This window comes from Bos indicus, chromosome 10, assembly GCF_029378745.1.
Source record: "Bos indicus isolate NIAB-ARS_2022 breed Sahiwal x Tharparkar chromosome 10, NIAB-ARS_B.indTharparkar_mat_pri_1.0, whole genome shotgun sequence".
NCBI lineage: Eukaryota > Metazoa > Chordata > Mammalia > Artiodactyla > Bovidae > Bos > Bos indicus.
In genome coordinates, this window is record NC_091769.1 from 43,423,285 (window position 1) to 43,436,542 (window position 13,258).

General features: G+C 37.3%; 1 protein-coding gene across 9 annotated transcripts in view; it reads right to left on the reverse strand.

The window, feature by feature from the left end:
- NIN (ninein) overlaps window positions 1-13,258 on the reverse strand; it is a 107,738-nt gene that overhangs the window by 12,109 nt on the left and 82,371 nt on the right. For 5 of the 9 annotated variants that reach the window (XR_011568820.1, XM_019968655.2, XM_019968653.2 and 2 more), the window contains 7 exons: window positions 11,793-11,915; window positions 10,418-10,531; window positions 9,478-9,624; window positions 5,336-5,515; window positions 4,091-4,240; window positions 3,113-3,160; window positions 2,037-2,138 (listed from right to left, as the gene is read on the reverse strand). Coding sequence is in view for 7 of the 9 variants with exons in the window: in XM_019968655.2 (XP_019824214.2) it covers window positions 2,037-2,138; window positions 3,113-3,160; window positions 4,091-4,240; window positions 5,336-5,515; window positions 9,478-9,624; window positions 10,418-10,531; window positions 11,793-11,915 (864 nt within the window). In the remaining 2 variants the exon portion in view is untranslated. The remainder of the gene's footprint in view (window positions 1-2,036; window positions 2,139-3,112; window positions 3,161-4,090; window positions 4,241-5,335; window positions 5,516-9,477; window positions 9,625-10,417; window positions 10,532-11,792; window positions 11,916-13,258) is intronic. The other 4 variants (XR_011568821.1, XM_019968656.2, XM_019968654.2 and 1 more) reach the window with 1 other exon arrangement.

Sequence of the window (13,258 nt, forward strand, 5' to 3'; positions counted from 1 at the left end):
GAAGTAGTGGTGACATGGTGACAATGTAATTAATGCCACTGAATGCCACTTAACAAAATTTGCCATTTTAATCGTTCATGTATATATATATTTCTATATATATATACACACACACACACACACTTAGTATAATTTAAAACACAATGTCATATACCCAAACCGCTGAATTAGACACTTTAAATGAATGAATTGTGCAGTGTGTGAATTACATTTAATAAAGCTGCTAAAGAATTATATGTCTGCACAGAGTTCACAGCTCAGTCTTATTTCAATGGAAGTTTCATTAGAATAGTGTATGAGGTGTTCTTTACAGTGTTCCAATTAAAAATTCATGCTTTTTCTTTTTTCAGCTCCAGTGCCAAGAACACTTAATTTCCCTCATCCATTACCAAATATTTACTACTAGATCAGGGAGAAAAGTAATGAGGGGAAATTGCTTATGATGACTAATCATGTAAAGTATGATTGGGAGAGAAAGGGGCATATGAGGCCAAAGAGAGCAGGTGGGAGAAGACTCAGCCTGTTGGAAGGACATTTGCAGAGGATCTAACAGTGATTAAGTACACCCTGTTACTTTTCAGCTGGGTACTAGACATGTCATGTGTGGCTTCAGATATCTCATTCATTAGAGTATATAATTATTTCATCAGAAAAGCATATCTACATCTAAACACAGCCTGCAGCTCAGAGTTTTAATAAATTCATTTATTATATGCAGAAGGAAAAGCAAATATGGTTTGGAATTCATTCTTTATATAGTTTCACTAATCTCCCTATTAGTAGATAAATCAGAGAACATAAAATTGACAGAAACCTTAGTGGTCATTTAAATGTAAATGCGATATGTTTGCCCATATTTCATATTTAAAAACCAAGCATCTATTGAAATGTAATTACCTTTGCATGTGTCCAGCTTCATGAAAGAAAATATTTATATATCTCTGTTCCTATAATTCTGGCTTTAAAATATTTGTATACACAGAACTTTTTTTTTTCATTCATTCATTTCTTTATTAAGTGTCTTCATGAGCCAGACACTATTCAGATGCCTTATTTGACATATCAACATTTACAATCTATTTGGATAATAATTACACCCTTGCTGATTTAAATTTCTTTTCTTCTTTTCTTTCTCACTTGTTTGTTTCCAAAAATACAGCTGAGTTGGGCTTTAAAAAATGGAAGTTCAGTTCAGTTGCTCAGTTGTATCCGACTCTTTGCGACCCCAAGGACTACAGCACGCCAGGCTTCCCTGTCCATCACCAACTCCCGGAGTTTACTCAAACTCATGTTCATTGAGTCAGTGATGCCATCCAACCATCTCATCCTCTGTCGTCCCCTCCTCCGCCCGCCTTCCATCTTTCCCAGTATCAGGGTCTTTTCAAATGTACCCAGAACTTTATAATTGCACTTGGTGTTCAGAAAGCAATCTATTAGACTAGAAACTCAATGTCCAAGCTGACAAGTTTTACAAATCCACTTTCATATTTAACAGATGTACCTCTTCCAAGGCAGTGCTGAGTTACAAATGTAGAAATGAACAGTGGCAACACTTGAAAATTAACTGTCTAAATGCTAATGCTCTTAAACTCCTGGAATGTACTTCCTAACCGAATAGGCTGTAACAGAGCACATCACATCTATAAAACACTACACTGGGGGAGGTATCAGGAAACTATTAAAACCACAGCATTGGCAAGAGAGCTCTGAGCCTCTTGGTCAGTACTGGACAGAGTCCCTGCCACTTAAATTTGTTGAGGCACAAATCCTTGCATTTTAGGATAGTCAACATTATTATTATTATTCCTTCTTCTGTGAAGCAGTATATATCTCTCTGGCTGTGTAATTAGCAAAAATATCTATCAAACTTGGTAAGACAAACCAAAGAGTCCAGCCTGGCAATGTACTTAGATTTTCACTGTTTTCGTAATAGGAATTTAATGCTATGTTAGCCTCTCTCAACAAATAGGTCATTCATGGATTAAAATATTCTTCATCAGATCAGATCAGTCAGGTCATTTCCCTTAAAAACGTACCTCCATTAGCTGTTCATCCAGTTTTACTTGTTTCTTTTTCAGGCCTTCATTTTCCAAATGAATTGTTTCTAATTCTCGTTCAAGGGATTTCATCTGACTAACCTGTTGAAAAACATAAAACTCCCTTAAAAAAAAGAAAACAACCTGAATCTCTCTACTTTTTTTTGACAAATTTACACTAATCAGAAATCTCAACTCTTGGAAGAAAGCTGAGTTCATTCATCAAGGGAAAACAACAAATAATTCAGTGCCTTGATTATATTTTAGTCTAGCTTAAATCACCACTCCTCACATAGAACAGAGTCCTAAGGCAGGTAGCTTTCAAACTTCAGTGCCACTCACTGTAGGAAATACATTTTATCTTGCAACCCAGTACACCCACACCCCCCCCCAAGTACATATGCATGCATAATCAGTTGTAAGTATACATCACTAAAAGAAAACTTCCATGAAATAATACTTATCCCTACTACAAGCCATGCACTTTGATATTTTATAGTATATTTTATTAAAGATGCTGTCACAACATTGTAAAGAAACTATAATAAAAATTTTTGAAATGCTGGTATTTCACTAAACTGAATTCATGATCATCTACTATGGATCTGCAGTAGAGAAAAACGTCTGAAAACAGAGTACACAAAACCTGATTTATTTAACTCTTTTCTCAATTTTAAAGAAGAAATTTGAAAGTTTTATGAGGATCCACTTTTGGAATTCTCTTTGGTACAGAATCTTATGAGAATCTAATGAGTTAGAGGACACTCAAGGATTCAGAATATTGCTAAGTAGAAAACATATGACACAATTCTAGAATGCTGATCTTTGCCTCCATCAAAAGAGCTGAGAAGAGTAGCAAGAACTGTTAAATGGAATTCGGGTGTATGCTTTCCAGGCACACTTAAATTCATTGTTATTTTAAAACCTATCATTTGACTTTCCCCTTGGTGAGCAGCTGGATGAAACCCAACATCTTTTTGAAAAGTTTACTTGAATATAACCTAGACTTTAAATGACATAATTATGGAACCATAATTTTATTTGCACTGGGAAACTAAAAAATTTGTGTGACTCACTTTATTGTGGTTGTCTGGAACTGAACCCGGAATATCTCCAAGGTGTGCCTGTAGTGAAAACTCTTGAGTTTTAGTTTAGAAAAAGAAAGAAAGGAAAACAAATACCAAGAACTCCCACAGTAACACTGGTCTAGAACTCAAACTTAATGTAACAAAGAATACAAAGCAAAGGGAATCATGTTACAGAGGTTTAACCATGTGGTAGCCAGCCTCTAAGCAGGTCCCTAGTGATCTCTATGTCACACCCTTGCCTGGTCCCCTCCCCCCACTATGCCTGAGTTAGTCTGTGTGACTTATAGAATACAGAAGTGATGTTGTGTGACTTCTGAGATTGGTTTATAAAACATATTACGGTTTCCATCGTGGTCTTCTGGAATCTCTCTCTTGTATCACTCATTGCGACATCCTGAGAAAAGGCCCAGGTAGGGAGGACCTGAGCCTCTGGCAATCAGCCAGCAAAGAACAGAAGCCTCTTCCTAACACGTTATCTGAGTAAATCTGGAAGTGGATGATCTCTAGCACCAGTGAAGCCTTCGGATATTGCAGCCTCAGCTAATATCTAGACAGCAACCTCAGGAAAGACCCTGAGCCAAAATCATTCCATTAAGCTGCTTCCAAATTCCTGACCTACAGAAACCGAGACATGAATGTTTTGTCTTTTTATTATACAGCAGTAGTTAACCAAATTAAAATGTTCCTAATATTCAGGTATATATGTTTTACTAACTTATAAAAGTTTATATACCTTGAAGATGATTAACCATCTTCTTTATGAAAACTTAAATTGCTCCTTTTTAGCGATCATTCAATCAAAAAGAACTATGATACTGCTTTGACAAGATGACAAAAGTGCAGATAAAAGGAAGAAGCAAAATAGGCCATTAGTCATTTCTTTGGAAGCACTCGGGGGAAGAAACATACATTTAGGGATGCATCAGAGTCAGCATATAGCCACGTGGTATTAACTCAAAAACTCACCTTCCTATTAGTAGGAGATCGCTCCTTTTGAAACTGTTCACATTCTCTCTTTAAGCTCAACTTCTCCTGCTCTGTGGGCTTCACAGTACCTGATGAATTTAGATGTTTTTGGTGCTTAGGAGAAGGAAGGTTGGATTCCAGCTGACGGACCTAACAAGAACCAGTATAAGGGGAAGAAATGCTAATATAATCACCCAGCCAGGAAAAACAAAAAGCTAACATAATGCAAGTTTTTATTCAGTGCTTGGGTTTTGTTGTATTAAAAAAGCTTTTTCCAGTCAAGTCTGCCAATTTTTGAAGCTTACTTTTTTGGATTTCAAAAGATCCTTTCTAGGTTAATCTATTTTTAGCCTGATCCAACACTAAGCATCAGACAGGGAAGAGGGGACTTCTGGCTCAGCCAAAGCACTAAGAGTCAATAGAGCAATGTGGCCACCAAGCAAACAGATGTAATCTGTAGGCACCTGTGTGCCTGACATGAGCATAACTTTTAGGAGTGAAGGGGGTGACAGTTCCTCTGAGTCTGTATTGGACTGTTCACACCTGAACAGTGCATTTACATCAGCTAAGTTCCATGAAGACAGCAACCATGTTTAGTCTTGTTTAACACTGCAACTTTAGTGATAGCAGTTTCTGGCACAGGGTAGGAGTTCTAGTGAATATCTTCGACTCCTAAGAGTTCTTTCTCAAAAGATTTATTTAAGCATAGGTTAAAAATAGTTGCTCATTCATATTGATGTATGGCAGAAACCAACACAATATTGTAAAGGAATTATCCTTCAATTAAAAATAAATAAAAAAATAATTGCTTGACTGCTCAGCAGAGGTAAAGCATTTAAACATCCCCTGAAAAAATGATCTTTAAATATCATTTTAACCTTGAAATGCTGAGTTTTTAAAGAGGGGCAACTTTTCCTCTTACAAGGAGTTAGACCAACAAGATTTGAGTTTAGTTTTGCCATTTTGTACTACCAGTCTTGGTGGCTAGCCTATTTGAATGAGGGAGGAATGTATGGTTACATCATTTCCATTTATAAAATCACAGATTTAATATAGAACTGCTTATACAAAAAATAGTATACAAACATATCATGATAAAATTATATTGCAAGTAAATGATAAATTATACATTCTTAAAATAAGCCTGCCACACCAGAATACTCAAATCCATACCCTAGAATCACTGCCATCATATCAAACATTGACTTACAAACCTAGGCTACCACGTGCAACTTTTCAAGTTACCTTCTCCCGGGAGTGTATGAGTTCCGGTTTGGTGTTCTGTACCATGGTTTGGACTCTCTCATTCTCTTGCCAAAGTAGCTGTTGTTCCTCGTTTATCAGGTGATCCAGCTTGTCCCAGGACAGCCTTTGCTGTTGGTTATGGAATCCTGATGGATGGATGCCTATTTCTGGGGCCCAGTTCTTAAGAGAGAATTAACAGAGTTAAGCCTTAAAAAACAAGCTGATTTCTTTTTTGAGTGTCTTCTAATGTGAGTGAGCACAGGTATATATAGATAAAAGTAAAACAATATTCTTGAGTTTTTTATTTTAAAAAAAGGTTCGGAAATTCTGTTTTAAATGGTCTTTGGCAAAACAGCTCTATCAAATCTAATAGCAAAGCTGACTGTAGGGCAATGCCCAGTTCCACATAGGACCCAAGTGCACAGAGACTAGTGTCCTTAAAGATTACCTCATTCTTATGAAGTTATGCTTTGAATCCATATAAGCATTATTTTGGTAAACACAGGACACAAAGAGAACTCTGAATTGCACAGCTAACTTGAAAGGGTTCACATGCCAAACTCTACTTTCATTTTCACATATGCAATCATATCCTTTTTTTAGAATCCAAAGCACGTATCATCCATATAATTGAGGCCTGAACTCAGGAATATGCTTTAAGCTACCACAGTGGTTTTTTTTTTTTGATCCTGAAAGATGCTTTAAAAAAATTTTTTTTAAGGTATCACAACTAGATAAGCCTTTTGCTTTTCAAGCCAAAACATGAAAAAGAAAAAAAATGGTACAGTCTCATTTTGAAAAACATTTCAGCCCCAAAGTAAATTTTTTAAATGGAAACTATTATGTTTTTTTTTTTTTAAAACCACAGTTAAAAAAAAGTATCAGCAGGAGATAAAGTAGCTGAATTTAGCACCAATTTTTAAGGTAGGACAAAAGCAATTCAGTTCAGTCGCTTAGTCATGTCCGATTCTTTGCGACGGCATGAACCACAGCACGCCAGGCCTCCCTGTCCATCACCAACTCCTGGAGTTTACTCAAACTCATGTCCTTTGAGTCAATGATGCCATCCAACCATCTCATCTTCTGTTGTCCCCTTCTCCTCCTGCCCTCAATCTTTCCCAGCATCAGGGTCCTTTCAAATGAGATAGCTCTTCGCATCAGGTGGCCAAAGTATTGGAGTTTCAGCTTCAGCATCAGTCCTTCCAATGAATATTCAGGACTGATCTCCTTCAGGATGGACTGGTTGGATCTCTTTGCAACCAAGGGACTCTCAAGAGTCTTCTCCAACACCACAGTTCAAAAGCATCAATTCTTCGGTGCTCAGCTTTCTTTATAGTCCAACTCTCACATCCTTAAATGACTACTGGAAAAACCATAGCCTTGACTAGACAGACCTTTGTTGGCAAAGTAATGTCTCTGCTTTTTGATATGCTGTCTACATATATTCTTAATTTATTTGCAAACAGATGCAGCATTGTGATATATTAAAATCAGACACTTTATATATCAAAATGTTTTTACCCATGGTCTTTTGACTTGCAAAATATAAAAAATTACCTTGTAACACCCTCTTGCAACAACACAAGAGAAGACTCTACACATGGACATCACCAGATGGTCAACACTGAAATCAGATTGATTATATTCTTTGCAGCCAAAGATGGAGAAGCTCTATACAGTCAGCAAAAACAAGACCAGGAGCTGACTGTGGCTCAGATCATGAACTCCTTATTGCCAAATTCAGACTTAAATTGAAGAAAGTAGGGAAAACCACTAGACCATTCAGGTATGACCTAAATCAAATCCCTTATGATTATACAGTGGAAGTGAGAAATAGATTTAAGGGCCTAGATCTGATAGAGTGCCTGATGAACTATGGAATGAGGTTCGTGACATTGTACAGGAGACAGGGATCAAGACCATCCTCATGGAAAAGAAATGCAAAAAAGCAAAATGGCTGTCTGGGGAGGCCTTACAAATAGCTGTGAAAAGAAGAGAAGCAAAAAGCAAAGGAGAAAAGGAAAGATATAAGCATCTGAATGCAGAGTTCCAAAGAATAGCAAGAAGAGATAAGAAAGCCTTCCTCAGTGGTCAATGCAAAGATAGAGGAAAACAACAGAATGGGAAAGACTAGAGATCTCTTCAAGAAAATTAGAGATACCAAGGGAACATTTCATGCAAAGATGGGCTCGATAAAGGACAGAAATGGTATGGACCTAACAGAAGCAGAAGATATTAAGAAGAGGTGGCAAGAATACAAGAAGAACTGTACAAAAAAGATCTTCATGACCCAGATAATCACAATGGTGTGATCACTGACCTAGAGCCAGACATCCTGGAATGTGAAGTCAAGTGGGCCTTAGAAAGCATCACTACGAACAAAGCTAGTGGAGGTGATGGAATTCCAGTTGAGCTATTTCAAATCCTGAAAGATGATGCTGTGAAAGTGCCACACTCAATATGCCAGCAAATTTGGAAAACTCAGCAGTGGCCACAGGACTGGAAAAGGTCAGTTTTCATTCCAATCCCAAAGAAAGACAATGCCAAAGAATGCTCAAACTACCACACAATTGTACTCATCTCACATGTTAGTAAAGTAATGCTCAAAATTCTCCAAGCCAGGCTTCAGCAATATGTGAACTGTGAACTTCCTGATGTTCAAGCTGGTTTTAGAAAAGGCAGAGGAACCAGAGATCAAATTGCCAACATCTGCTGGATCATGGAAAAAGCAAGAGTTCCAGAAAAACATCTATTTCTGATTTATTGACTATGCAAAACCCTTTGACTGTGTGGATCACAATAAACTGTGGAAAATTCTGAAAGAGATGGGAATACCAGATCATCTGACCTGCCTCTTGAGAAATCTGTATGCAGGTCAGGAAGCAACAATTAGAACTGGACATGGAACAACAGACTGGTTCCAAATAGGAAAAGGAATACATCAAGGCTGTATATGGTCACCCTGCTTATTTAACTTATATGCAGAGTATATCATGAGAAACGCTGGACTGGAAGAAACACAAGCTGGAATCAAGATTGCCGGGAGAAATATCAATAACCTCAGATATGCAGATGACACCACCCTTATGGCACAAAGTGAAGGGCAACTAAAAAGCCTCTTGATGAAAGTGAAAGTGGAGAGTGAAAAAGTTGGCTTAAAGCTCAACATTCAGAAAATGAAGATCATGGCATCCGGTCCCATCACTTCATGGGAAACAGATGGGTAAACAGTGGAAACAGTGTCAGACTTTATTTTTTTGAGCTCCAAAATCACTGCAGATGGTGACTGCAGCCATGAAATTAAAAGACGCTTACTCCTTGGAAAGAAAGTTGACCAACCTAGATAGCATATTCAAAAGCAGAGATATTACTTTGCCAACAAAGGTCCGTCTAGTCAAGGCTATGGTTTTTCCTGTGGTCATGTATGGATGTGAGAGTTGGACTGTGAAGAAGGCTGAGTGCCAAAGAATTGATGCTTTTGAACTGTGGTGTTGGAGAAGACTCTTGAGAGTCCCTTGGACTGCAAGGAGATCCAACCAGTCCATTCTGAAGGAGATCAGCCCTGGGATTTCTTTGGAAGGAATGATGCTAAAGCTGAAACTCCAGTACTTTGGCCACCTCATGGGAAGAGTTGACTCATTGGAAAAGACTCTGATGCTGGGAGGGATTGGGGGCAGGAGGAGAAGGGGACAACAGAGGATGAGATGGCTGGATGGCATCACTGACTTGATGGACGTGAATCTGGGTGACCTCCGGGAGTTGATGATGGACAGGGAGGCCTGGCGTGCTGGGATTCATGGGGTTGCAAAGAGTCGGACACAACTGAGTGACTGAACTGAACTGAACTGATGGTTCCATTTATGTGAAGTTCAGAAACAAGCATCCCTAACCTATGGTGACAGAAGGTAGAGAAGTCGTTCCCTTGGGGTTGTCAACTGAAGAGGACACAAGAGAGCCTACTGGGTGCTGGAAATGTTCTTTATTTTGAGCTAGGAGGTGGTTACACAAACATACATACACACATTCTAGGTAAAATACACATTTACATATAGGTACATATATATGTGTAAAAATAAGTTATAAACTAAAACTGTGTGCCTTTTACTGTATAAAGTCATACCTCAATAAAGAAAAGAAATTACCTTGTCACTGGCATTCTGAAGTTGCTTGTGTAGAGACATCACTTCTTGCTTTAAAGCTTCCTTTTCCTGCTGAGTCACTCGTAGATCAGATTTAATTCGGGACATTTGTAGGTTTACATTCTGGAGAGTGTCTTCTAAATTCTGAACCTACGTCAGAACAAATGACAAATCCTCATGGTCTCAGCTATAGCATGTGCATGTATGAATGAACTAAGACAAAGAACTTCAAAGTCCCTTCTGTTTCTACTTCCTACATCCAGCTCTTTTCAGTTGCTCAGGGCAAACCAGGATATTATGTATCTTTACAGGATGTTATGTTATATTTAAGAGAATAATGAAATATACCTTGAGCAAGGTACTGCTGGTCCAGTCATCTGGTGTATTACCAAGTGATATCTTACAGAACTAAGGAGTACCAGCTGGCATCACAATAGATAATTTTACTGAATATTGTAGAAATTACATTTTAGACTGTGGTGTTGTTTTGCAAAGGACCTCTCAGTTTAAAATAAAACCATATCTTTGTAGAACCCTACTCCATGCTAATATCTCATTTATATTTCAATTTTTAAAAATTTAAATTGGTAAATGGAATGTCAATAGATATCTTTAACTATAATAGGGCATGAACATGCCTGAGAAATGCTAATTCTAAATTAGAAATAAGAAGTCATTTTTGTGCACTATTCTTAAGCTTTCATAAATAAATAATCTCACAGTGATGAGACAATCTCATGATTATTTCATAATAATGAACTTTGGAGGAAACACTGTTCAACTTATTTTATTATACTGTAACATGTGTCAAATATTAGTTAACTTGAATCATTCTGAACCCTTTTAGACCACATCCACTTAGAACATTGTTTTCACTTGGAGTTCTGCTGGAAGATATAGGAAAAAATTAACTATGTGGATGAAACAAGAATTGTCCACACACCTTTTCCTGTGAAGCCACTAGTTGTGACTTTAAGCTTTCACTCTGGTGTTCCCAAGACTTCTGTTCTTGCTTCATAGTAGCAATTCTGTGCTCTAAAAGACTTGATTTTGCCAACTGTTTCAGGAAAAGAAAAGAGGTAACAGCATTTTTGCAAATATGTCTAGCCTCAATTCATATGCCTCCATCAAGTACCATCTCTTTACATAGTGGATTGGGGCAAGGTAGAAGACAAACGTTTCCTTGACTCTCTTTTCTTTAATTTTGAAGAGTCTCTTTTCTTTGGGGATTTCCATTTTTCTTTCTCATTGCCTCATGTTTTGTGGGTGAGACATGAAGGGCTGGAAGGCAATTAGAAATCCCAAGAGTGTGCCACAATAGGAAAACAGAGAGTGTCTATTAAGGCAAACGTAACAAAAGCAGTGTTTCTGGATTTGGCAGGGAAAATATAGTAGAAAAAAAAGTAACTATGTAATGGGCTTCAGATCCTTAAATACATAATATTCATGTTATATGTAAGTAAACTAGTGATATATTTAAGTAATATACATCAAGTAGCAATAATTATTAAAATGAGACAATCTTTATATTACTGTATTTAACATTTATTAAACAACTAATCTAGATTCCTGTTAAAATCATGGCTTTAGCAATCTACAGATTTAATGTGATCCCTATCAAATTATTGATGACTTTTTTACACAGAACTAGAACAAATAATACTAAAATTTTTATGGATTATAAATACACATGTGGTATACAAATACACCATGGTATATTACTCAGCCAACAAAAAAATAAAATAATGCCATTTGTAGCAACAGGGATGGGCCAAGAGATTATCATACCAAGTGAAGCAAGTCAGACAAAGACAAATATTACATGATATCACTTATATGTGAAATCTAAAAAAATAATACAAATGAACTTATTAATACAAAACGGAAACAGACACACACATGGAAAACACACTTACGGTTACCAAAGAGGAAGAGTGGGAGGGATAAATTAGGAGTATGACTAACAGATATACACTGCTATATATAAAATAAATAAGGATTTACTGTATGGCACAGGGAATTATATTCAATATCTTGTAATAATCTATAATGGAAAAGAATCCAAAAAAAGAAGTACACACACACACGGCCAAATCACTTTGTTGTATACCTGAAACTAACACAATATTGTAAATCAACTATACTTCAATAAAAGAAAAAACTAATGGCTTCAGGAGCTCTAAGGTCACAAAACGCCAGCAAAATGCTGTTCCGGGAGACTTTTAGGCTAACACAGTGGGCCCATATGCCCCTGGCATTACAGAAATGTTCATTATGGTACATACCATATGACGATGGTAAAGTCTTATTTTTATTACCTTATCAACACAGATATTTAATTCTTCACTTAGAGCTTCCTTTTCTTTCAGCAGTTTTTCATTGTGGCTTAGAATACTAGAAATTTTTTGCTGGAAGTCAGAGAGATCAGGACATCTGCAGAGCTGCAAGGGATAAACAAATGAGCCCACCCATCACATCTCATGAACGTATTTATAGACAGGACATTTTCATGGCTGTTGCCATTTCCCTATCTATTTTCAAGGACATATACACTCCAGGGGACTATAATTAACTTTGACAAAAATGTCCCCTGCTTCTCCCAATTCTCCAATTGACTGCCGAAATGTCTGCTCAGGCAAAAATCTACCAGACATTGTTAAGTAATGGTCCCAGCCTTCTGTTTTACCTTCAGTATAAAATAAATAACATATTGCCATTCTGTCATCAATTTAACTTGGGTACATATGACAAAACATTTTCCTCATTCTTTTTTAACTAGAAAAAAAATCTTTTTTCAATCAAGAATACAGAATTGGCATCAACCACATATAATGTATCAACCAACACAAAGGCAAGTTTAAAGATAAATCAATCAGTCTTTTTCAGCTCATTTTACATACCCTTCACTTTGGGAGATGCTTAAATTGACTGGCTTAGGAAAATGTTGCTGGTACGGACATAGTTGCTTCTTCTGCATTTTATGGAATCACGATTAACCAAAAACTTTTTGTTCCTTTTCATCATCAACTTTAGCACTACTGACCCTCAGGGCCAGGTAATTTCTTGTCATGGGGGACTGTCCTATGCACTGTAGGATGGCCGACAACATCCCAGGCATTACCTATTAGATTCCAGTAGCACACACTCCCTGCCTCGTATACCCAGTGTGGAAACCAAATGTGACCCCAGATACTGCTAAACAGCTTGGTGTGCAGGAGCAGTCTCCACCCCCCACAAACACTGCCTTAAAGAGACTGTTTCTTACACTTTTAGAGTTCATATGTTTTCCATCTCCCTCTGCTTCACCTGGCTTTCAATTTTCAATTATTTACTGTCATGATTTTATGGCCACCTTTATCGTTTTACCTGAAGGTCTTTTGGAACAGTATAACAAAACAGACGTTAAGGATTGAATCTTGTCTTCAACTGGCAACAAATTCAGCATAATTTACAAATCTAAACAAGTCAGAAAGATGAAGGAAAATCTATGTACCTGGGCATTGGTTAATAAAGGACTTTTGTCCTTTACTCACTACCTTGCCTCCCTATCCCCAGACCCTCACAAAGCCTGGTACCATTTTGGGTGTCTACAGACTGTCATGTGCTACTCATGTTTCTTTTCAGTGCAACAGATAATAACAACAAAACTATTTTGTGAACAAGAAATGATTATGTCATACAGAGCAGCATGTGCTTTCTAGGTCCAAGCTGTATGGCAGCAACAATGGGCTGACACCATCCTACTTCTGTGATCCAAGAGTCCAGGGACCATGAACAACTTCCT